This window comes from Cyprinodon variegatus, unplaced genomic scaffold (assembly GCF_000732505.1).
Source record: "Cyprinodon variegatus isolate N-32 unplaced genomic scaffold, C_variegatus-1.0 Scaffold400, whole genome shotgun sequence".
NCBI classification, from domain to species: Eukaryota; Metazoa; Chordata; class Actinopteri; order Cyprinodontiformes; family Cyprinodontidae; genus Cyprinodon; species Cyprinodon variegatus.
In genome coordinates, this window is record NW_015150853.1 from 268839 (window position 1) to 294886 (window position 26048).

Sequence of the window (26048 nt, forward strand, 5' to 3'; positions counted from 1 at the left end):
CCGTTTTCTAGATGAGTCAATTTTAGAACAGAATATAATTCAACTTTATTGTCGTTACATTCTCATAAGTACAAAGCAATGAAATGTAGTTCATGTCTATTTTGAAGTGCAATACAGGATATTTATTTACATTTGCACTGAGACTATGTATGCATGGCCTATAAAAGGTACATATAAACAGAGAGTAATTATAAGAGATACAGGGGTGGTGGATTTGTGCAGTCCTTATAGTTGGTGTCAGGAGATTTCCATCACAATACATAAATTATATCAATATAATTTCATTTTTGGAAAAGAGAATTTCATATTCTTTGTAGGCATTTAAAGAAAAATATAACATTTGTCTGAACAGCTGTACAGCTCAACATATTTATTTGAAAAAAAAAAGGTTTGTGTCTTAAACTATATAGAACTGCTCCTCTTATTTATTTATTTTTATCAATTACAATTATAATAGTGTTCAACATGGAAAGATGTGTTATATAAAAAAAAAACAATAAGGATTACTGTGGAGGATTAAATCAACTAGCAGTGTTTAAAAAAAAAACGGGTGACATGGGACCATTTCTTTTTGAAAATAATTCATAAATTATCCATTGAGAATAAAACATTGCCAATGCAGTTGAAATGACAGCAGCTTTTTAATATATACATATATATATTTTAATAATTTTGTCTATGCTTAATTTGATATTTTGGACAAAAAAGGCTGAAGGAAAGGAGTGATGGGAATAAAGGTGTTAGGGAGCAGCATGGAGTCATTGATTCGGTCAAAGTCTAATAGTCTAAACCAAATGGTTTAAACCTTTTATGATGAAAAAAAAAGAAAGAAGAAGAAACCAAAGCTGCTTACATTTCCTGCCTCTTCCTGCTGCTCTTCCTCTCAGCAGCAGCGGCTCTGCTGCGCATCACCAGGATGGCCTCACAGCTCACTATTCACTATTCCTCCTCTTGTTTAACGCCGAATCCCACAGGTCAGGGAATTTAGCTTTAAGAAAAGAAAAAAATATATATATTGGAATAGAAAAAAAAGCAGAAGGACAAAGAAACAACTACAAAAAAAAAAAAGAAAAAAAAAAACACCTCCGGTTGTGGCCAAATGGGTGTGATGTTGGCCTTGGACGGAATGAGAGCTTTCTGATGGAACAAGGGTTTGAGAAAATATCCAGATGGATCAGGATTTGTGTTTCCCACCACTTTTAGTCCTGTTTTCATATCTTGTGGTTACAGATTTTTTTTTTCTTTTATCTCCAAGGATCCTGCTGTCTTGGAGACAATGTCTCACAATTCCACATGTTTAATCAATTATAATAATTAGGATTATTTAGAATAAATCCGCTGGTTGCTTTGGAAGGACCCACCCTCTGGAATAAAATATACAAATATATATATATTGGATATTGTCTTAGTGGGAGAAAAACTACAGGCTACAGGGAGAAAAACTCAAGATGGAAAAAAAGGTGAGGTAGCCTATATTTAGTGGCCACTAGATGGTATGATCTGTCGCCTTTGGACGCTCTGACGCATCTTCTTCTAATTCAGCATCAAATAAAGCAGGTCATGCTATCTGTTTCATTGGTTTCATTTAACATCAATGTGCTGCTGCCTTTATTTCAGAGAGTTGTGCGATTTTCTTTGTAAATCTCTGTTTTTCCACACAATCCTAGAAGAAAATCCGATGGTTGATTATTTAAAAATATATAGGCCTACATTTTTAAATTAACATGTTTTTAAAGAATTTGGGTGTTTTCGCTTCTCTTTCAATTATATAAAATGTATACATTCTATTATTAAAAAACTGTGATAATGAAAGTAATCTTTGTAAAAAAAAAAAAAAAAAAAAGATTACTTTATAATTACTCTCCAAATTATTCAAATGTTTATTTTTAACCAACCAGATGCAGAATGTAATAATAATGGCCTGATAAAAAAAAACTAAATGAGACGAAATATAAATACAAATAGAATTATATCTGCCGCTTTAAAATAACAAAAAGGGAATTTTCTGTAGAAAATGTATTTCCAGATTGGCATGAGTTAGGCACAGTGTTTGTAACCTCCCTATGCGGTCATTTTATTATGTCCCACTTGTGCAGGGAAAACTTGTGGTCTGCAAATGAATTTAGTTTTTAATCTGATGCATCCTGCAGTAATTTTGAATTTGGTTGAATTTGTGGATTTCTGGACAGATAATCAAATAAATTCCGCGATCTGGTAAGTTTAGTTTGTATTATAAAGTTACCAGTTTCCCTCTCTCACAAACAGATCCTGCATGTACATAATGATGGGCCAAAACATGAAAATATATATTATTTTATCATTATTATTTTCCATCGTAAATTAAACGCGTCGCATGGCATTTAGGCTCTAAGAACTGCGCGCATTTTGAGGTTTATCTCTGATTGCTGCAGCAGCACCTCCATTGATTAGAAGCATAACAGACCTGAATAATCCGGAAAGCATCACACAATTTAATGCGTTAATATTGGACATGCAGTCATGTTAAATATATTTAGATTTCAAACAAAGCTTTTGGAATGAGAATGTGTTGCAATAATAGACAAAAAAATATAGTAATAATTATTAATTGATTTAAGAGGGGTGGCGCTTTCTTGTAAATATAGATCATTCTCATTTTATCTAATCTTTAATATGTCCGCAAATAATTGGTTCAGATTATTACTGTTTTCGCATAATTTGAAATTAATTAAATGCAACAGAGAAGCAAAACCGAACCTTGCAAGAACAGAGTTTGATCATCTAATAGGGTAAATGTTAGTTCACAAGAAACAGATATGGATTAAATCTACATTTCACTTCAGGGTCCAAAAATATAAAGGCCTATATATAAAAAACTTCCTTTAAACTTTTCTTAACTTTCCTCTACCCGATTGAGCAGCACGACGTCTTTGACGCGGTGGCCAATCACTGACGAACCTTTCCTCCTCCTCAGCCAATAGGCGCCGGAGGGGAGTGAGTCTGAGTCACAGGTGAGGCTGATTAGTAAAAAAAATGAGTAAAAAGGGCCGGAGTCTGGAAGGAATCTGAGAAGATGGTAGATCTGCGCTGTGGAGCAGCAATGCGCCAGCGGATGTAGTAAAAAGTCATCGTCCTGTGCGGGAATGAAAGCAGGACGCAACCCTGGAGGGTAAAACAGCTTGAGCAGATCTCGTAGGAGAGAACAGCCTAAAATGTGGATGAACTGACATTTTCTCCTCCACCAGCGCTGATTACTCAACTTAAACACCGAGCAAAGCGTCGCTCTCCCGTTGGAAAGAAAAATGGCCGTTCGTGGCAACTCGCTGATGCCTTTTTCCATCCAGGCCATCCTGAATAAAAAGGACAACAGCAGACACTTACCAGATCTGGACGTTTGCTTCTCCAAGGCGGCGTGTTGGAAAATATTCGGGGACATGAACGAGGGGTCCGAGAGGACCGACGAGGCGCCATGCGAGCGGTCCGAGCAGAAGGGCTACGACTCGGACTCCGGACTCAGCGACGACAACGACGGAAAGAGCGCAGCAGCGCGCCAGCCTGAGAGGGACGGGGAGCTGGTGTCGGACGTCCCGGAGGAGAGTCTGCAGGAGGAGACGGACCATGAATCTGCAGCTGCGGAGAACGCAAAGAGTGACAGTGAACCCAACAACACCACGGGTGGGTAGGCCTTTAAAATCAGAACATACGTGCGTAAAACATCAGAATGTGCCACAATTAATGTTCTGGAGTCAAAACCCTTAACATTAATCCAATCTACATGATCACTGTTGACAATTCATAATTAATGCAATGAATAAAGATGCGTCGAATCATAAAAAGCGTTGCACATCGTGTAATTTTAGGACATCGGAACTTATTTCCGCGTCCTGTTTGCTTTTACGCACGAATTGCGCCCAATTTACGCACTATTAATAACACATAGCTCATTTATACCTATTTTTTTAAATTCCTTCTGTTGTATTTTTGGTCCCGGAAATATTATTTATATATGTTTGGCAGGGATTTCTCAGTTTATATGATGCTGTGTTTAAAGCATATTTTTAAAATCCTTTGCGTAAATTGGATTTTTTATTTTCTGGTAGCTGAACGACGATCTTAAGGAAATTTAATGTAGTTTATCTTTCCTAATTTAACAGGACATTTAATTAAGCCGGAAATATGTAAATGACTGATGAATTTCTGGAAATGGATGCAAATCTTGGTGTCTCCTCTGCAGATTCTAGCAGCCCAGACGAGAAGAACCTGGAGCAACCCAAGCAACGGAAGAAGCGCTCCAGAGCCGCTTTCTCTCACGCTCAGGTCTTCGAGCTGGAGCGCCGCTTCAACCACCAGCGGTACCTCTCCGGGCCGGAGCGAGCGGACCTGGCGGCCTCCCTGAAGCTGACAGAGACTCAGGTCAAGATCTGGTTCCAGAACCGACGCTACAAGACGAAACGCCGGCAGATGGCCGCAGATTTGATGGCGTCCACCCCGACTGCAAAGAAGGTGGCGGTGAAGGTTCTAGTGCGGGACGACCAGAGACAGTACGGGCCTGGGGAGATCCTGCGGCCGCCGCTGCTCTCTCTGCAGCCATCCTACTATTATCCCTACGCATACTGCCTCCCTGCGTGGACACTGTCTGCGTGCGCGGGGAACCAGTGAGAACCTTAAGACTTTAATTTATTATTCATTTGATTGCTTCTCTTCTTGGGAGCCAACATAAAAAAAGAATACTGACAAGAAGAAGGGACCTGAGGGGACAATTAATCAGCTCTGCGTCCCTGATTTATCATCTGGGGGTCCCCGACCTCTTTTACAACCACCAATACTCTAAATATTCTGTATCTGACCTGCAGACGTCTTCAAGCAAAAATATCTAAAATAAAATGATTTAGGTAATTTTATCTAAATGCTGGGACCCCACAAAGACTCTAAAGACTTAAAATGACACGTCATGAGATTTCACACGCGCCTTCCTACCTCTGCAGTGATTTGGGGGGGAAAAACGGTATATTCTGTTGATTTTATTGAAACGAGCAAATACTTGTTACAGATTTTTTTTATTTTTTGCTGTGTTTGTAAAGGTAAGATATTTAAGCACTTTTGAGCATATATGTCATATTCTTCTGCGTGCAAAACGCCCACAAAGCGCATGTTTAATGGGTCAGGCTGAAAAAAGGCGGCTTTTTTTGGCCTAAAGAGGGAAAAAAAGAGACTTCTGACTGAAATGCATGTCATTTTTGTTTTGAATGGCTGTTTAGATTGAAAAACATTAAAACATATCAGACATTGCTTATTGCATTTGGATGCGATTTTTTTTTTAAAATTCACTTTGCGTTTTCTATTGGCAACAGAAAACGAGGGGCATTTCCAGACATTTTTGGTGCATTTCTTTTTTTTTTTTTTACAGAACAATCTGATTAGTTAAACTTTATTTCCTGTCCTTTTATATAGTCTTTAGTTTAACCTATATCGCACACCTATTGTGACCTAAACACTGAGCTCATTTGGTTACTTAATTTCCATGTCTTGAACTGATTTCTCTGTAAATCCATCAGTGACTATACCAACACACTAGTTTCACATAAAAAAAAATACAATTAATTGAACAAACCTAGTGTCATTTATTCCCCCGTTATGTATCTTCATAATAAAACCCCTGAGCGATTTGATTTCACCTGAGCCATGGTGGCTTTCCTCCTGTCAGACCATGATAAATGGCTCTGTGATTCCTGACAGCTACCTTTACGGCTATATGTCAACACAAGCAGAGGAGTATTCCGGGGTTAAGGAGTCCCATCATCTACATTTAAGAAAAAAGAATTGGCTTCTCTTTTGGCCCTCTAAGCGGGCTTTTTGTATTCATGCAAGAAAAAAAAAAAAACTTAACCCCTTTTTCTGCACGGTTTAAAGTCTTTATACTAAAATTGAAATATTGCAGGAGTTGCATAAGTTGTAAATATTTACAGCATTGCAGTGTTAAGTTGGGGTCAGAAGGGAGCCGCCGTGCAACACTCCATCAACTTGTAAAAGGCTTATTCAGTTACTGGAGAGTTTTAAACTGCAGATTATCCAAAACTGAAATCCTCATATTGTCCGTTTCAGATGCGAACCAACTGATTTTCTAACTTTTATTGCACCACAGCCTTACGTCTCTAAAGTTTAATGCAGCTATGAGAGCATCAATGGAAACAGCAGGTAGTGATAGAGTAGACCGGATACCTGCATGTGGATAAATCTGATACAGAGGGACATATAGGAGCTGGTCTTTCTGTCAGCCTTGTTATTTAAAACGCAAACACCCCTATTAGAATCCATTAACTTTCTGTTTCCCCGTTATTTTTTTCATTGCGCGCTTTATCCTGTGGGGCAATATCTGGAAGATACAGGCTACCAGACGCTCTGCAAATAAAACTAGTTTCTAGATGCAAGATATTTGTTTGAAGAAAATTCCTGCGGGAGATATTTTGAATTTTTTTCACCTTGACTTCAAAACGATGCATCTTTTTTTGCATCTACTTAAGCATATTTAGTTAGACTACTTTAACACAATTGTTTCAGAAGGGTAGGACATGGGACTATTGTTTTAAAATAACCAAATAAGATTATATGCAAGAAAAGGAGGCACTATTTTTCAGTGTTTTTGCTAAGAAGCGTTTGTTATTCTAAACACTGTCTTTGTTTATGTGTAGATTTATCTTATATACTGCCTTTTGATAGAAAATTATTGTCATATATGGTGGTAAAACAATAATTAAATGCAAGATAAGTGTAATTATTTAGATTTTGTTTATTTAGCTTGATGAACATAATTTGGTGCATGGTACGCCTGGACCCATAACCACCATTAAAAAAAAAAAAAAATCAGCACAAGCATAAAATAAACAGCTGGAATATCTTAGAGAATGTCTCCATGAAGCAATATTCATGTGGATCTACTTGATTATTTAAGTTTTACTCTACTTGTTGAGTACTAATAATTTAAAGATGTAGAACACGTTTAGCTCATTCAAAAGTACTGAGATGTAATTCAGTAATGCATTCAAAAAAACAAAGAAAATATGGGAGAAGGCTAAATGGGAAATTGACAACATCTTTTTCCAGATGTTTTTCTAAATTATCTAGAGATTTGTAACAATTTGGGTAAGTTTATTTGTCAGCATTTAAGTGGGTTTTACCTAGAATAAAATAATTTAATAACAATGTGAAGCCTTGCAAAAAAAAAAACATGAGAATTTACCATTATCCATCTTAAAACTAAATCATTTTTAAATCATGTTCTGTTATTGTGCAGTCCTTGTGTTGTTTCTCTGATACAGATCTAAAAAACGTAGTTTTTTTTATTGTTTGTGTTATTAACTGCAATCTGTATTTTTATTACAGATTTACCTCAATTTATAACATCTCTTTTAAACGCATGTCATGAATCCTTTCCTTTCCTCTCCTGTAGGTGTAGATTCATTTTCTGGACAACATGGATCATCCTTTTTAAAACTACACTGCTGAAAAACAGCTGGGTGCTTTAAAAAGAGCTAGAACTAAAAGGCTCTGGCTGAATTTTTTAGGTATCATTTAATACCATAAACTAAAAAGAGAAAAAGCAGCTATTGGAGGAGATCACCATAGTGTCATCAATTCCCAATTTAAAGATATAGATGTGTTTTTGTTGTACCAGTAGTCATCATTTTAAAGATTTTTTTTTTCTTATTGAAATTTAATTTTTGTATTTTGTAAAGTGACTTATGTGATATTTATTGTAATTTGCTGGTGAAATATGTTCACAAAATGTAACTTTGAATCCAGATTTCTGAAGTATGCCTAGTATTCAAGACTATTTTTTAAATCAAATAAACATTAGAATGATGTGAATTGTCTAAAATGATGGCAAAACAAAACTATGCAATTAAATATCCTCCCTTTAAAAGCTGCTGCAAGTTATTGCGAAAATATTTGTCTTTGCCATGCCAAAGGATTTCTAAAGAGCTCTATATATTTACAATACATTGGGCTAAAATCCTTCATAATCGCCTTGGAGTTTGTTACCTCTCCTCAGACTTAATGCTGATGCGAGCCTGTGCGATTTCATTGACATGAAGCAAATCCTTTTTATAAACAGCATCCCAGAGAATTTCTTCTGAAGCTTGGCACCTGGTTTCACAATCAACGTGATGACTTCAAGACACTTTGTTGAGAATTTCCACCCTTTCAGTTCAAGATAGACAGTCGAACCTCTTTCTCTCCAAAACACTTGATTGATTTAGCATCAAAGTACAAATAGGAAAAAAAAGTAATGTTTGAATTTGCAGTGTCTATTCACAATGAAACTGATCATGGAATACACATTTGAAAGAGAGAGGGATGGTGGGATGGGATCTTATTTGCCATATTAGAAAAGGCCAAAAAAGCAATAATTATGTTGGTTTAAATTATATTTACCTACATTTTTAAATCTACTTATATTTAATATTCAATCCTATTCTAAATCTGTTTAAAATATATGTATGAACATAAATTAAAGGTCTATTAATTTTTAAACAAAATAATCACTTTATTTAAAAAACAAACAACAAATGACACCATTATACCTTTGCAACGGACTAACTTACATAGATATTAATGCCATGTGTCTTCCAAATGGGGCGGCCAGATGGAGATCGTTGGTGGTCCAGAAATAGCACACCAAATCCTAACACCATATAAAATTAGGAGCTTTATTAACATGTCATTACTAATCGGTGAGTTGGGGCTGAGGTTAAGAGTTATTCACAGGGATTAAAATGGATTGTACTGAAGAAGAACAACAGAAAAACATACCTAACTAAAAATACAAAGTTTTCAATATACATCCTCCCTAAGGTTTATATTTAAAGAAAGCTGAACATAACATTGTTTTCCTAAGGAGGCATTTGATGGTGGGTTGGGTGAGGTACACGTGGGTAAATTATGTGGTATAGGGCTGGACATTTCCTCCCTAGCCACCAGCATAGTTTTAATTTTAACTAGAAGTCTAATATGTTTATTATTTACAGTAACTGCTTTAACCAACCCTTCCTCCCCATTGTGTTGCACTGCTATCAGGATGTTAATACAGAAGCTTAAACAAAGGAGGAATGACATTGTTTAATGAAAGCCTTTTTTTCTTACTCATCTTTTTTAATATCTCTTTGATTCTTATGAGCATGTAGGCCATAAGACTCCCACCAAAGGGCCAGTGAAATGTTAAAGCCTGTAGAAAATACTTTTTACATTAGAAAATCCAATGGTTTGTAGAATTTAATTATTCCCTCAGTTACATTTATTTAAGTAACAAAAAAACTAATTTATGAGCAGTTTTACTGCACTGTACTTTATAGTTTTAATGGAGTAAAAATACAATGAAGTATCACAGCTATTGTGTAAGCAAAATTTCTAACCACTCTATTAGAGATAGATCTATCTGTACGATACTAGTGCTTTTTTTCTTGCATTGGCTTACACATGCATGCGTTTGCAGATATTTTAGCACATTCGAGCAGCCATTTCCTTAGATACGCTGCCATTCCATACATTTGCTATCCATTGTTAATATTTCGCTTGATTTGTAAATTAATGTTTTTTTTTGTTTGTTTGAATCGAAACTAGTGTTAAAGATAGCCTAACACTAATTCAACAGTTTTTATCAGTGTGTAACCTTTACAATGTAAACAGTGTAAGAAAAAGCTAGATCGTTTTCACAGATCGTCCCAAAAGTATTGGCAGCACATATCAGGGATTGATTAGACTGATGGCAAAATAATTGATATCGGGATTGGTATTAAAAATCCTATATTGGTCGATCTTTATATTGTATGAATCATAAGTAACTTTATAGAATTGAGAACAACAACATTTTGTTTTAAAGAAAATGGATCAGTGAGGTACACACCTACAGCTTATGCTTATCCTGCTGGTTCATTTGGAGTTTAAAGGAAAATACAACATGCAGCATCCTGTTACTGGAAGTAACTCACCCTATGCAAACCTATATGCAAAACTTACTGTAAGCGTCAATATATTAGAAAATATAATTCTTCCACTTGATTTTATTTCTGTCCTTCTATTTTATAGATCTATCTTTGATCTCATTATTTGAAACTCCAGAATTTGCATATAATTTTGTATAATTTTACTTAATCTTTGAAATATTAAACTAAAAATAGCAAGTAGATCAGTTACTGAATACTTTAGTAGTCTTTTTACCAAAGTTTTTTACTCTTACTTGAGTCATTTGGATCACTACTTTTTACTTGAGTAAATCCATAATGAAGAAATGCAACTTTTACTTTTTTGTTGTTGATACTCTTCCTATCTAATTCTATCTTTATTTTAACACTTTCACCAGTAGTTTGTCATACTGAAAGTGCAAACAATGGTTTGAAACAGAGAGATGATTGTAAATGGTGTGTTAAAAATGCTAATTAGGTTGGGGTGGTTTAATTTGGTTTGCTTATTGTTTATTAATGCACAAACACTTCATAAAATATGCAGAGACATCAGCTTAAAATGTTTGGTTTATGTAATTCTGGCAATAATGAATATCGAAGCGACGTAAAAAACGCGCACACCACTTTTCTTCCTATGATGTTGGCTCGCCTTTTCCCAATTTTACTCCTTCACTTCGTCTTCTGTTATCATGGCAACGACAGAACGTCACGCGCACGCAGCCACACACAGCACCAAGTGGACCGCACGCGCCGGGGATTCTATTTCCGGTTCGAACAGTTTCCTGCGAACACACAGGCTTCATGGAGATTCTAACCGTGTTTACAGACTGACATGCCAAGCCGTGGCTCCGAGGCTGTTTTTCCTTTCGTGTTTTTTTTCTCAGCAGAGAGACGATAACGGCTGCGGCTCGTTAGTGGGTCATACCGAAGGGAGAGCAGCTGAAGCCTGCCTTTATTGAGTCAAAATGGCGTCTGGTTCTCCACTCAGTTCGGCTTTAATCCATCTGTGATTACTCCGACAGCAACCTGTAACTGGTTACCGAGCGTTTTGGATTCAGGCAGGTTGAAGCACACGCGTTGTCATGTCGGACTCGGAGGAGGACAGCCAGGACAAGCAGCTTAAAATAGTGGTGGTTGGAGATGGAGCATGTGGGAAGGTAAACCCCAAATACACAACAGACTTAATCAAGATTTATCGTTAGAAATTAGGGCTGGGAGTTGTATCGTCACACCGACATAATGTTTTACATCGTTTACTCTTTGCAAATAGCAACAAACTCGCGCTTCTGCTGACGCTGCTGCTCTCGCCTGGTCGCCATGGAGACCGACGCTAACCTAGCTTAACTGGCTAAAACGATCACGCTCGTTTAATCGGCCTACTTGTAAATATCAGTTTTATTCAGTTGTGGGATAGTAATCGGATACATCAGATAAATATAGTTACCAATAAACTGCGAAATAAATTCAGATAAATGTGCTGATTCACATTTGGTCCATGTTTTGTAGCACGTGCGAGCAAAGAACAATCTCATTGTTTGCTAATTAATTTCAAATGATCAGTGTGCCTAAAAATGGTCATCCATACAGCATGTAAATATGGTAAATTTGGCCTAATTTAACTTTATAGCCTTTTGCAGACTGATGGCATAACATTTAGACTATGAAGAATGAGTGGATAAATGATAAAAATAACAAAACAACGATAAAAGGAGAAATGTCAAAAACAGAATATCAAAGCAAAAATATATATTCAACGAGTTTTGAATGCTGTCTAAATGTCATTTTGGGTTCTCAAAGAAGAGCCCTAAAGTGTAGTTTTAACTAAACAATTTCAGGATTAGTATTCTTGGATTGACAGCATCCACCTTAGCTCTGTGTCTAAATGGCATTATGCAGTCATCTTCTTTGTTTATTTTTTTTTTAACCTCCAGTTCTTTCTTTGATAGAAAAATGCTTTAATATAGCTGGACAGACCTATGTAAAATTCTAAAAAAACAAAAAAACAAAAAACTGTCTGCATTGAATAACATTCAAAACATCCAGACTTTCCTATATATAACAATGTTTATAAGACATGTTCTCTTTTAGATTAGTAGACATGTAATCTACTCATACCTTTCTGGAAATCAATTTTAACATTAAATCTTCAAAGTTTAATTTGAAAAACAAATCTTTGTTGTATATAACCGCTAAAAGTTTAATTTTGTTTGTAATTCAGTTCAATTTAAATCCCAAGGGAAATTAAGTTTCAGCATGAGCTAATTTCCCCTTTATTGATTCCCTTTTTTAAATTCAATGTAGATTGCCATAATGTCTTATAACATTAGTGTTGTATATAGAACTATACTACCCAATAGCATAAAGGAAGTAATCAGAAAGTAAATCAGTGGGACAAGATGTAGACAACCTTGATAATGACAGTGAACTCCAACATAAACATTTGCACTTCTCAAAAACTATTAGGATTTGGATTGTTTTTGCTGTTGGAACATGTGTTGTGTGCAGAAAATTTGCATTTAAGCTTCAAAATATGAATGAATACAGCCCATTTGCACAACTGACTTAATCTGTTATTCCCGAGGCAGTTGATGTGCTAATTGCTATTTTTTTTTTTATCTTTAAGAAAGTCTTGGAAATACTTTCCATTGCTCCTTCAGTTGATATCACATATAATTGTGATAAAATGTAAGGTCAGTGAAGCTAATCTCTGTTTTTTTGGATAAGGATTCCCAAAATCTCATTGTATCCGTTGCAGAATATAATGACAATAAAGGCTTTTTGACTTTTTTGACTTTGACTTATCACCTGTACAATAACTGCAGAGGAAAGAATGCGCTGTCTAATCTCCAACATTCACATGATGTAAAGAAGGTCTCATGTTTTAAAAAAATAAATGAATAAAAAGAACAAAACTTTGTTTCTTGTAATAACCCCAATTTAATGAAAGCTGACTTTATGCAGTAGAGGAAACATCTTTATTACCTCTAGACTACAAAAGCTGTGGAATATAAAGCAGTAAACCTACATCAAAATGATCAAAATATCATTATGAAAAACTCAAACTGTCTTTTAAGATACTAAATCTAATTTCTGTTTCAGGTTGCTCGGTTATGTGAGTCGCACAAAAATATGTTTCGGGCAGGTTTAAAGGAGTCATAAGTTTTACTTACAGGCTTTTTGAAATGTACCTCTTTTGAAATGCATGTTTCATCACTTTTAGTCTAATTTGGACACCTTTTCAGACCCCTTTTTTGTGAGGGTACGAAGGAGAATTTGACTTGTGTCAATATGTGTGTATGTGGATGTAGTGTTAGAAACATTAGCAGTTTGCCATAGTTCGTCTACCATTGTTTCCTTGTCTCCTACACAACAGCTAAAAATAGCAACATTCGCTGACTGTAGGTGAGTCCCTGATTGTTGGAATCACCAATTTTGGTGGAACAGAGATGGGAATGGTCATAGGAAGGCAGGGTAATGTTAACATCCTTCCACCATAGTGTAAATAAAGGAGTTTAACCAGAATTGCATCTTGTGGAGAGCCTGTGTGGTTATCAGATCTGCTCAGGCCCTGCGCATGCTAGTGACGTTACACTATATGATTGGCTGAAAGTTTCCACAATGACTTAAAACACTGTGGTTGCCTGGACAAAGATCATAACATAATACAGCATCCATGTGCTGAGTGGGGAGCATTTGTAGTGTTAGCATGTCTAATGACCGATGAAGTTTTACCTGACGGATAACAAAACTAAAAAAGTCTGTTTATGGTGAACAAAGTAACTTCAAGACCATGATATAAAGCGGGAGAGCAGGGAAGCGCTGTGGCTAGCTGTGCTCAGTACCTAACCGGTTAGCATCTTTTAGCTCGGTCAGTTACCCACAGAAAGCTACGCGACTTTTTAACTTTGTGTCAACAACCGTTCAAGTTCCACAAACTAGAATAAAAGTTGTTTTCTTTGTCTAAAATCTCCAGTCATTTTTTTAAGATGTTCTATTTATCCTGAACTGCCCTCAGCTCTTAATTAAAAGAAGCACTGAGACTTTTTGTGTCACATTCTTAAATGTCAGACCTCAGTCTGTCTTAAAACACAGTACTTGCCTTCAAGACTGAGAATGATTGTATTCTACTTTCAACTACTTTAGTTCACCAAAAAAAGGCAAAATAATAGCAAATATAGGTAAAAATAAGTTGAGATGCCAGAAGAGATTTTTTTTCTCAAGAAACTGGTGCAATACAATTGGTCTGAGTGGGGTTGCCATATAGTGACATCATCACCACGGGCAGGGACCCGAGCAAATCTGACCACCTGACCAGGTTTGGTACCTACAGTACATCTGCTCTTGTTGGCTTTTCTGGTTTGAACATTGAGTACTGGTGCAAAGAGCCGAGCAACTTACACAATCCAGCACACACATTTTAACAGGGAAACATCAGATTTCCAGGTGTCAGTACAGATTAATCTAGCAGTAGTATTAGCTCAAATTGATAACGTTGGTAATAAAGTTTGTTTAGGAAAATTAACATTACTTTTGCATAAATTAATTTGCATAAAATAAGTTAAGGAAAAAATAGGGTAAAAAGTGTGGCAAAATGTATTATTACCCTAAAAAATAATTTTATGGTTAATTCAGTTAATTTTTTTACATTATACCAACCATCCTCCAAACCAACAATATAACATCACTGATTGTAGCAAGAGTTTCAGAATAAGTAACATGTAATATTTATATATAATGCACATTTTGTAGCCTTGGCTGTTGATCTGTTGCTAAAAAAACTCAGAAGTTTTCCCTGCCATTATTCCATATTATTCCATAAGTACACTAGAACAGGGGTTCTCAAACTTTTCAGATTTGACACCAGAAATAACAGTACTGCACACTAGTGATCCACTAAAAATACACATAATTACTTTACTCTATATTTATATACAAATGTAGAGTGAAGTAATTCTATCCATCTTTACATACGTTTGTTTTCTAAAATGACATTTATTCCATCGTTTTTTTAGCTAATTTGTAATGATTCAGTTGGAAATCAAATTATTGTGCATTGTGTGATTTCATGGTATTTTTACTGTAATATTTGAATCAATATAAAAAAATGTACCATTAAAAGTGTAATATCTACATATGAATTTGTTTAGTGTTGCACTTACATTTATGTATTTCACGACACATGTTGGCCCTCCATATAATTCAGCATCACAATGATCTTGTGACCCCCTCCCAACTGACTTGAGGAACTTCGCACTAGAGGATAGTAAATGATTTGCCTCTGGTTCACTATTCAAAAATCTTGTTAACAAATATTTTTATGACTTAATTAATCAATAAATTCTGTTTCGATGTTTGGTTTTTTAGAGAGATTTATCTCTAGCTAGAGATGGAATTGATACCAATTATTTATTCTCAGCTTTATTGATCTCCCATGTCTTTAAGGTCAATATTGCTTTTTCTTGAAAAATGTACATGATCAAAGAGAAAAAAAAAACAGATCAAATGTTACTCAAGTCCTGCTTTAAAAAGAAAAAGAAAACTTGAGTAGCAAATCAAAGAAAGCCTTAAAAATGGAGGGCAAATGTAGGAAGAGCGACGTGCGCTTCAAGTGTTCTGAAGGCATAGCTGAATGGGCTAATGCTGAGAAAAAAAAAGCTAGTATTGGCCGGTCGGCGTATAGGTTTACCCCTCAGAAATGCTTTCCATCAGCAGATCTCTGGGCAAATGTATTTGCAAGCCTCATATGCATATGGCACTAGGGAGGGGCCTCAGTTAAGAAAATGTTTGTCGCGTCAGGCTTTTGTTTTTACAAGTACAGACAACACTTGGCTGCTAACATCCAAAGTTTTATTTTTTTCACATTGCTTAGGTTTTTTACTTTGAACGCATACAATTGTTCACAGTGTTATGTTCCGTTTAGCTTCACCAATGCTACAGATTTATTTTTGAGTCTGAAAAAAAGGCAGAGCCTAGATTAACTACAGGGGTATTCTCTCTTTTTCTTTTCCTTGTTAAATTAAACAATCATTTGCAGTAAGGCGAGGAGGTTGCCATGACAATTCAGCCACATTTCTTCTTCGCTGCATCTTGAATCCCCCACTGAATGTAATTTTCAGACGGGCTTGTCAAGTGCTTTTTTAGCCACACATCCCCTTTTTGTAACTAATCTCCTCTTCCTTTAGAAGGTAGAAAATGAATGGTGCTGTAATAGCAAGACTTGTAGAGAAAAATGAGCGTTCTCATTCCAGAAAGTCGACGTTTTCTTTTGGGCAGTGCTGCGTTCACTTTGACTCATGCACACACACTCAACTCCTTGTAGATACGCTACATTAATAACCCCCGCTCGCAGTCCTCCCAGGTGTCAGCTCGTCTCTGTCTCAATGACTTACCTGCTTGTCTTTTGGACAGAAAACAGCAGCCCTACCCCCCCATTTTGACTAGGCACCCCTGACTGACATCTTGAATGCCGTTTCCCCCCTTATTAATGTCAATTTGCTGAGCAAATTGCAATCGGATCAGTTTTTCTTGGACAGCGTTTTCAGTGGTATTTCAGCTTGCGGTTTGTTGTCCATTCAGAATACAGGGAGATGTGGGGAGACTTGTGCACCTTAGTGAGATGTTTTTAAAATCTGGAGTCTCACATTTAGCCAGACTCTTAAGACGCTGGGCTGAAATTACACACTGCTCTATTTCTTAACCTGAGGTAGAAGACTCAGTATTTCCTTAATATTTGCTGCTTTGTTTTTTGCAGTATTTGCCGTGACCAATAAGACAAAAAGGACCATAAGATATAGAGTTGATACAATAATAGATTGATAAGCTGTTAGCTAGACAACATTTTTATCTCTTGTAAATTTTCTGAGATAAAATAGAGACACTTTTGTTGTATCACAGGAATATTTTGTCAGTGTGCCATGTTTTTTTTTTTTCTCCGCCTTTCCGAGTTTCTGCCCCCATTTTCCCGGCACTCGTATCATTGGTGACCCTGTGCTGTTCTGAGTGTCAGAATTACGCCAATCATTACATTTACTGGTTTGTTCCAGCTGAAGCGTAGAGAAAAAGAACCGTGTTGAAGGAAGAGAGGCGAGCTACTGCAGTGCCAGGAGAAACGGCCAACAGGCCCGACGCGAGCATGTGGAATACATTTCTGCAGTCCAGGCTTGTTAGTTTTATGTTGTCAGTGATTGTTTGAGCTACTTAAACGACTGATTTTCTCCTTGTTACGTCAGTCATCCCTAGTAATTTCTCCTTTACACTTGAGACTGTGACATGCTCTCCTCCGCATGATAAAAAAAAAAAGCAAATGAGCAAATTAGAAAGAAATATGTGAATAAATATCTTGGACTTATTGGAATATTACAGGTGAAACGTCAGTGTGGACTAAATGTTAGGAGTTTAACTAGAGATGCCCTGATCTATTTTTTCCTGGCTGATTCTAAATTCCATCTTATTTTAAAGTCCTGCCGATTGCAGTATTTTATGAGTAACATACAAAAGAACATTGATTTGCACTAAATCCTGTTGGTTGATGTGTTTAAGGACTCAGTGGTTGCAGTTCCTGATTTTATTTGTGTATTACATAGATTAGGATTTCTAAAAATGTATTTGTTTAAGGGAATTTAATGATAGATTTGAATTAGCTCGCTGGTCAGTTGATTGATGCGTCTCTAACTTCAACTGAAGAGACAAATTTGCAGATGTAGAAAAGCCAAGCACATTTCTATTTATCTAAAAAGCTTCCCTAAGCCATCCTAAGAGGTTATCCTATTTACTTTATATTACACTGCCTCTAACTTCATTAATCTGAAAGACACACTAGAATATTTGCAAGACCATTAGACTAAATCTAAAGCCTTTAAGCGGGAAAGGGCGAAGGCTTAGCTGAAAGCTTAGCGAACTGAAAGAAAGAGTCTCATGTTAAATCCCTTTCCCGGCAGTGATTGTCAGAAATCACATTAAAATTCAGCTGCTGACACTCATGAACACTGAGGGAATCCTACTGCTTCACTTCTCTGCGGTGTTTATGTAAGCACACTGCTCTAAAGATAGCTGATAGACATTCACCTCTGATTTTTTTTTTTCTCTCCTAAAGCTCATCCATCAAAATGAATTACAGCTGGCATGTACTAACTGTGCTATGAATTCCCACGGATTTTAGGAGAGCCCCTAACATGCTATATACCCCCCCCCCCCTTTCTCAAACAGGACAATGACAGTGATGGAAGTCTAATCATTTTGGGCAATTATTAGCTCGTCAGTCCAGCGACACGTCACATTTTCTGGCACCTGTTTTTGTCATTTACTGTGATTTGGACTGTCACTCCCACAGTTCAGGAGGCAGACAAATACGTCAGTGACCCTTTAAATCTATCGGTTTTTGACAGATTTGAAGGATGAACATTAGGTCTTGCAGCACAGTCATTGCAGGATACATTTCTAATTAATTATGGCCGCATGGCTTCCTGGAAAAGAGCCACAGAGAATTGTAGTCTTCTTGTATTCTATGGATATTTTAAAACGCAATAATTCCTAAAAAAAAAAACAGCCTGCCGTTTCATCAGCGGGACAAAATATCACCATCTCAGGAAGTTCTTAAATATTCAGTTTATTTTCACTGGGAAGTTTTCACCACATATCCCTTTTCACCCTGTGCCACGCTTTGATGCATAGACATAAAATTAAACAAATCACATGCTCTGGATAAAGACTTCTCCTCTATCCTTAAATCATTCTTTGAAGCCATAACTGCTTGGAGGGGCATATTTTGAATCCTTTTGATAACAGGAGAGATGTCTGGCACTAACTCTCTATGTCTATTCTTTTGTCGTTCTGTTTCAGACATCACTCGCCACTAGATTTGCACAGGAGGCCTTTGGGAAGCAGTACAAACAAACTATCGGCCTGGATTTCTTTCTGAAGAGAATAAGCCTTCCAGGTGAGACACCTTCATAATCTTTAGGGAGCACGTCTCATTTCCAGACACTGCACAGACATGTGTTGCACAACTGGCTGACTTCAGGGTTGAGCAAAACGCAGAGGACGAGCATTGTAGCGTTTGTATTTACTTTGGATAAGCTCAACTTTAATAGAAACACTGATGACACAAAGATGCTGGTTGTTCCCCATCAGTCTCTGTCACTTATTTCTTCTCTCTTTTCATTATGAGGCAGAGCTTTTCATTAACGTTATTTCGGGAGCTGAATGTGACTTTTCTGCTAGTTCCTCATTGTCCAGTGTCTGCCATTTCTCAGCCTTATTCACTCTGAAAGCTCTCCTCTTTTGAGCAAACGGCATATTTCTTTCTGCACTCCACAACCCCAGTGAGCAGATTTATGCCCAAATTTTTGAACACAGTATTATTTCAAATATAGTTTTCATATAATTCTAAAATATAGTTGATATTTGTTAATTGCTTTTTGTTTCTGTTTAACAAACTAAAGTGGAAGTTTTCTCTGCATATTCCTCACTTCTTAAAAACAAATTGATTGAGAGACCACCTCCTATTTTAACTCTTCTTTCTTAAATTGGGGATTTTCTGTGTTTTAAATGGCTTTTATTTATCCTTGGCCAAAACTTAAGATCCAGAAATCTGCAAAGTGGCTCCATTCTTTCATTACTAATAAAACAACATCAAGCGAGGGCAAATTAAGTGCTAAAAGTAAAAGTCATGCTGATTCGTGAGTTGGCAGAAGGGATTCTGTTTTGATTTTGTGTCCGTTTCAGCTCACGGGGCTTAGGAGAACTAAACCCCCAAAAATGTTGTGGTGAAGTCTGGCTGAAAAGAGCCAACTAAAAGCATAGCCTGGGCTCAGCTCCTTAACATGAATATGAACAAATGCTGTTAATTGTATGACCTCTACTCTCTATTCAGTTTCCCTTTTTTTCTTTTTAAAAACTCAGTGTCCTTCCAGCTTTAAACTGTTGGCTCCTCTTTAATATAGATTTCATACATCTGTATCACTGGGGCGGCAACAAAGCTGGATTCAACACCCCAGTTGTTAAATGGCCCATTTTCTGGGGAATTGGGTGTTGATGAGCTGATGAAGAGGAGAGCGGCTCCTCAAGCTGGGTGGTCCCAAATTTAGTATGGACCCCCTTGGATCGGAGAAATTGTGTGGGGCTCTATTGGCTGTAAGGGCCTTTTGCTGCAGGGGGGAGAGTAGCGTATAGCCAGCGCTGGCCCCTCTCCCCATGAAGGCCCAGCTTGTCAAACTTAATGTACATTTTCCAACGCAGGCAGAGGTGAGGCGAGGCCGACTGGCTCACAACAACCTCCTCTGTGTGTGCTTTTTATAACAATACCTCTTCCAGATGTCCCTGCCAAAGCCGTGAGGTACAGGCTGTGTAGGGGACTGACAGGAGCTGAAATCTACTTGATAAAGTCTGTCAGACCTATTGGGTATTTTTCTTCACATCAAATCCAATAAAGGATGGTGATATTTGCTACATGTTTTCTGTTTGACGTTACTAACAGCTATGGATCGACTGTCAACGGGTGATTTATTGTTCAGATAGGGAAAAATCAGATTTTCTTTCTATAAAAACCTTTAAAACCAGGAGCTCCCCCCATTTTTAGACTATAAAGGTATTAAACAGCAGGGTATGCCTTTCTTGCTCTCTTTTTTCCCCACTTTGTTAAAACTCTTTGATTTATGAACAAATACAATATCATGATTCTTTTTATTTTTAACCATAATCAAACAATTAACACAAGTTTCTTCTATTTAATGTGCTATTGTTCCATAAAAAAATGCAATCAGCAGATCAGACCAGAAAGATGAACAAAAATAATGAACATCAGAAACCAGATCGGTGAAAGTCTAGTTTTAGTATTTCTCACCGTTGCATATTGTGCTTCTTGCTGTACTTATGCAAACACACACCAGCTCTGTCGAGTCAGCATGAATCTTTTTTAAACACAAATAAAGCTGGTGTCTGAGCATGCTGGGTGGGTGGGGATGGCTCTTTATGACACACAAAAAAAGCCGTAATTCATGCCTTTCTGGCCGTAACCTGACATTGACAGTGTATAGTCTAGATGAAGCGACTGTGAACCTTGATGTTTCCGTCCTTTTATTTAAAAGGAGGACTTTTAAAGGGGGTCCATAGCATGCGCCCCCATCTCATCAGCGCTGCAGGGCCAGCGCAGCGCTTTCATCGCTCAAATATAAACTCTCCACTGTCCGGACCTCCCTCTTCTTTTTCTAAGTCCTTTTCCAATGGAAGAAAATATTTATTTGGTTTCTAGTCTTTCTCTCACTTCCCGTGATTCAGCTCTTCTTTTCTCTTTCCACAGGCATAAGCAGAACAGTCTTCCCATTTCTTTAATATTGCGTTTAATTATTGTGACTTTCCTCAACTGTGCATAATTCTCCTCACTTTACCGTCTTGGCAGGAGATGGTGCAACACAAACAACGTTTCCCGGGCAAATATAAAGTCATTTTCTTACAACTAGTGTATTGAGACTTTGAAAATTAGAGGGTAGGCGAACATATTCATCCCCTTGATCTGATAGTTTAAGAGCCCTTTGCATGAAAGAGTAATTATGGCTTTTTTATATATTAAAAATTCTAATATAACAAAAAAAAAAAATGCTTGTTTGGAAAGTCCAGGCTGTGGTTAGAGTTGATCCATTATTTCCACAGAATTATGATGTTTAAGGAAAAAGAATCCTGGAAAGAAATCTTTAAATGACAGGCATGTCATATTTTGTCCCTTTCTGTTTTTGTTTGATCATATTAGCTGACAGAGGATTAAAGGAACACATAACTCTTAAATCAAACATTGATTTTTAAAAAGTAATGGAGCAATTAGTGTTTGCCTAACCGATGCAGATTTCAAGTTTTCTTTTACTTCTGTCCATCCAATTTCAACTTTTTATTCTAAGGAGTGGAATGAACATGATAAAAGTCTTGTGTTCCTTTTTTTCAGAAGTAAAAATAAAGGATTAAACTGAAAATGAAGGAATAGCAGAATTATTAATCAAAGTCTCTTTAACCTGACTTATTAGATAAAAAAATGCAGCAGAGTACATATTTTTTGATGTGTTATATACACTAAAATGGTGAAATATCTTAATTTAATTGAATGTCATGAACGGAATAAAAATCCAGATTTTTGAACATTTAAGCCACTAACTCTTATTTATTTGGAATATTAGATGGTGCATTTTTAGTACATGTGGTCATGTTGATTTAATTATTTTTTATTTCTGTGTCATATTTTTATTCCAGGTAACTTGAATGTGACTCTTCAGGTGTGGGACATTGGAGGCCAAACATTAGGGGGGAAAATGCTGGATAAATATGTATATGGAGCCCATGTAAGTACACACTAGCTGACTCTGGTTATGTTACTGATTTTATTCTACCTCCAAACTGCAAAAATATGCATATTTTCTTTAAATCACTTGTAATAAGAGAAAAACATAAGTGTTTTTATAGAAACCAAAAAAAAAGCCAACATATTCCTAGTTTCCAGATCTTGAAACCTGTGCAGCAGAAAATCAGATCTATCACTTTAATGCTCCGTTGCTCCCTTTATCCTTCCATTGGCTGCCTTGTCATGTTAGAGCCGACTTTAAGATCCTGTTGCTCACCTACAAGCCTTTAAATCGTCTGCTGCCCTATTACCTCTCGAAACTTCAGCACTTATATGTCCCTCCTCAAGCGTTTAGATCTCAAGGAACATGCCTTTTTAAAATCACTAAAGCACGAAGAAACATTGTCGGTGAGTGCGCCTTCTCTTTTCGTGCTTCTTTCCTGTGGAACGACCCTCCTCTGCGCATCCGGCCGGTGGATTCTGTGCAGGTTTTTATTGCTCATTTTAAGACCCACTTGTTTACTCTGTCCTATTTGTCCTAAATTCTGCTTTTTGCTTATTTGTTTATTATCTGTATTGTTCTAAATTCCCTCTTATTTTCTTGTACTGTTCAGCCCCTTTTATAAAAGTGTTTTATAATACAGTCATTATTGTTAAAGATATTTAACAATTTAAAAGTAAAAAATGTAATAAGAATAGAAGCTCAAAATTATTATTTTCCTACTTAATGTTTTAATAGTTTATGTCAAACCAAAATATGCTTTTTTTTTAACCAGGAAGAATATTTTGAAATGCTAGACTTTGTTATTCTGCTCCAGTGATAATTATACAAACTGAAAAGTGAAAACAGCAATGTCTGTTATTGATCTCTGCAAGCTTCGAACATCTCCAGACTTATTTGCATGTCTGTGAATGCAACCGATTCCCAGTTGCATTTAGACTTTTACTTGGCCACAGAATTAGGTCTTAAACATTCCATGCTGTGTGTTTTGCAATGACAGGAATTCTTCTGGGATTCTCTTGTATTTAGTTTACCCATCAAATTGGAGCAGATGTTTCAGTTATTACTGAAGAGATTCTAAGGAGATTAGAGAACAGCTAGATTTAATCGAAGTTCGAAATATCTCCTGGTTTCATATCAGGTGAGCTCTGAATCACATTTCCAGGGGTATATATTCTTTTGCAAGGATCTGCATCCATTGAAAGTGTAACCAGAATTGCAATTATTAAAGATACTGCTGCTTGTAGCATCAAGTAGGAGGATCAATTTACTCTGGCAGCTGAGCTGTGTCCCTATTAATACTCTGAATGTACAAAATGTGTTCCTATATAAATAGTGATGGACCAAAAGATCTTGATTAATGGCCCCTAATTTCCTTAATTTGAATTTCTTTTTAATAAACTTTACATTTCAGAGCACTACCTCATGTGCAGATTAAAAAGCTTGTATTATTTCTTCAATAATACATCAAAGGTGTATTATGACCTTATAACACCCGAGATCTGTATTGGCCAAAACTGCATCTGCAGGTCAGACTTTTTAAAGATTGTGATTGGTTAGAAAACTGCAGTAGGTGCACCCTTTGAATACAAGAAATCAAAATGTGTGACTTTCCATCTAAATAGTCTAGATAAGAAAACAAGAATGGTTATCCTGCTTTAAAGTGAATCCTTGCCTGCATTTTTCAAAGCATACTGAAAGTTTAATCATCAATCCTTCTTAAATCTTTGCCAATTTATAACACTTTGCTTACTTTGAGTTTTCTCATCAATGTAGCATAAAGTTTAACACCAACGGTTTGACCCAAATCTCTTGTAATCAATCATGGGTGTTCAGAAAGGCTCTGACTAATTGTTGGAGGTCTAAGCTGTCGTCACCAACACTGCCTGTTGTGACAGTGCATGTCGGTTGAACAAAAAGCAACAAAAGGCTTTTCAGTCATGTTGCATCATGCTGTAAAAGGAGAGTTGTTTTCTTCTGCATTCTCTGCTTTGCCATCCTTGCTTTAAGGAAAGTAAAAGTTTTAGTACTGTTAACGAGCTGAGCTCAATCAGTGTTTTATATCTCGATTTAAGTTTTCAAGTTTTCTGCTTGTTTACTTTGTGATTTATTCTTATGTTTATGTAAATAGCTCCTCCTGACCCCACTGTTTGCTCCAGCATGAGTCTGCTTTTGCTGCGGGACTCTTTCCTCACTATTCTGGATTACTGGGGGTGGAGAAAAGCTGTCTCCAAGCAGACAGGCTACATTCATTAGCTCAGAGTAGATAACCTAAGTTGACCTCAGCGAATTTGAATTATGGATGACAAATTATAAAGGTATTCGTGCACAAATTCATATTTTCATTTAAGATGAGGTCCACATGGATGCCTGCAATCCTGTGCAAATAGTATTAGTGGTTGGGTTGTTAACTTTTAGCTGAGTCAGTTTGTCCCCATCACTGTAGGTCTATCCTTCACAGTAAAAAGAGAAGCAGTGCCACCTACTGTTTCCATTTTTACTTGATAGCTGTCAGTAATCTGAGTCAGATAAAGTTCAACAAAACCTGTCATTTCCCCCCCTTTTTGGGGACATTTATTACATCATCAACTGATAATCTTATAGTTTCCTTTTCTACTACAGGGGGTTCTTCTAGTATACGACATTACAAACTACCAGAGCTTTGAGAACCTGGAGGATTGGTTCAACTTGGTAAAGAAAGCCAACGAGGAATCTGATATCCAGCCCGTTGTTTTCTTGGTGGGCAATAAAAGTAAGTATAACAATCAAGAACACACACACACACATTGCCTTAAAAAATTATTTAGATCTCTATGGAACTTTCCGCGTGTTTTTTGTGTTGCAACCAAAAATTATGGTGAGTAAGGAAAAATATATATTTCTTGTATCTTCTCCCCTTTACTTTTAAATCCCTAAATAAAAAATAGAGAAAAGTAAATTATTTGAAGGCTTCAGATTTTTTCCTGGAGAACTTTGATTAAAAATCAGCCTCATAAAAACCAAACTGCTTACAGTTGTTTACAGAGTACTCCTGTGGGGAAAAAAAAACCCTGGAGCGTCTCAGAAATTCACCTCCCACCTGAACATTAAGGTGAAGCTAGAATGGAACGGATCAGACAAAAGCCTGATAACGTTTCCCTTGTCTGACTCGGACTTTGTGGAAGGACCTGAAAATCAACCCTCATAGATGATCTCCATCCTGTCCGAGTCTGAGACAAGTGATGTTGGTAGAATCATGCCCCAAACCACATGCAGCTTTAAATATAAGAAATTAGTTTTTTTCCTTTATAAATGATAAACTCAATAAGGCTGAGTAAATATGCAAGCCATTTACAATTACCCTCTTATTTGTCGTAATATATTGTGTAAAATCCTCTTAAAAACAAGTTGAAGTTACAGTTTGAAGTACTTCTTCAGGCTTTGTAAGGCTTTGCATGCTTTAAAAATTTGTTTAAATTATTTGTAGCATAGTTGATTTCATATAGTTGTTGCTAAAAATGAGGTCAGACTTGTAAGGCTGAGCTTTTCTGGATGAATTTCTTCCTTCAGCCATTTTCTCGAGTGTGTGTGTGTTTTCATGTGAAGGAGTGAGTGTTTTGATGGTAGCAGACGTGTTTGTTGGAGCACTCGGATAACTGATTGGTCTGATAAGAGAGAATTTTAGAGCAATGGGAATGCTGATGTTTGTGAACTCATGGGAGTGACTGACTATGATTTAACATCTCTTGGCCAACAGACCCAGGTTACTTCTTATCAGCAGCTCTTTCCCTCCTAGTTGGTACCCGTT

The 26048-nt window shown here is 36.7% G+C and overlaps 2 protein-coding genes across 3 annotated transcripts in view; both read left to right on the top strand.

The window, feature by feature from the left end:
- The first annotated feature begins 3027 nt into the window (after positions 1 to 3027).
- Positions 3028 to 7894, top strand: nkx3-2 (NK3 homeobox 2). The gene is made up of 2 exons (XM_015387659.1): positions 3028 to 3654; positions 4214 to 7894. Exons 1-2 carry the CDS (start codon positions 3282 to 3284, stop codon positions 4636 to 4638), a joined length of 798 nt encoding a protein of 265 aa, XP_015243145.1. The 5' UTR covers positions 3028 to 3281; the 3' UTR covers positions 4639 to 7894.
- A 2787-nt stretch (positions 7895 to 10681) lies between these two features.
- The window catches only part of rab28 (RAB28, member RAS oncogene family), a 38304-nt gene continuing 22937 nt past the window's right edge, over positions 10682 to 26048 (top strand). The window contains exons 1-4 of one of the 2 annotated variants that reach the window (XM_015387656.1): positions 10682 to 11095; positions 18777 to 18873; positions 22173 to 22261; positions 24884 to 25013. In XM_015387656.1, the coding sequence (XP_015243142.1) occupies positions 11021 to 11095; positions 18777 to 18873; positions 22173 to 22261; positions 24884 to 25013 (391 nt within the window). In that variant the 5' untranslated portion in view covers positions 10682 to 11020. The remainder of the gene's footprint in view (positions 11096 to 18776; positions 18874 to 22172; positions 22262 to 24883; positions 25014 to 26048) is intronic. The other variant, XM_015387655.1, reaches the window with a different exon arrangement.

Bases quoted from the DNA above. Each gene is read 5' to 3' on its own strand.
- nkx3-2 (XM_015387659.1), top strand. From the start codon at position 3,282: ATGGCCGTTCGTGGCAACTCGCTGATGCCTTTTTCCATCCAGGCCATC. The intron at 3,655-4,213 runs GTGGGTAGGCCT...TCTCCTCTGCAG, and splicing joins TGAACCCAACAACACCACGG to ATTCTAGCAGCCCAGACGAG.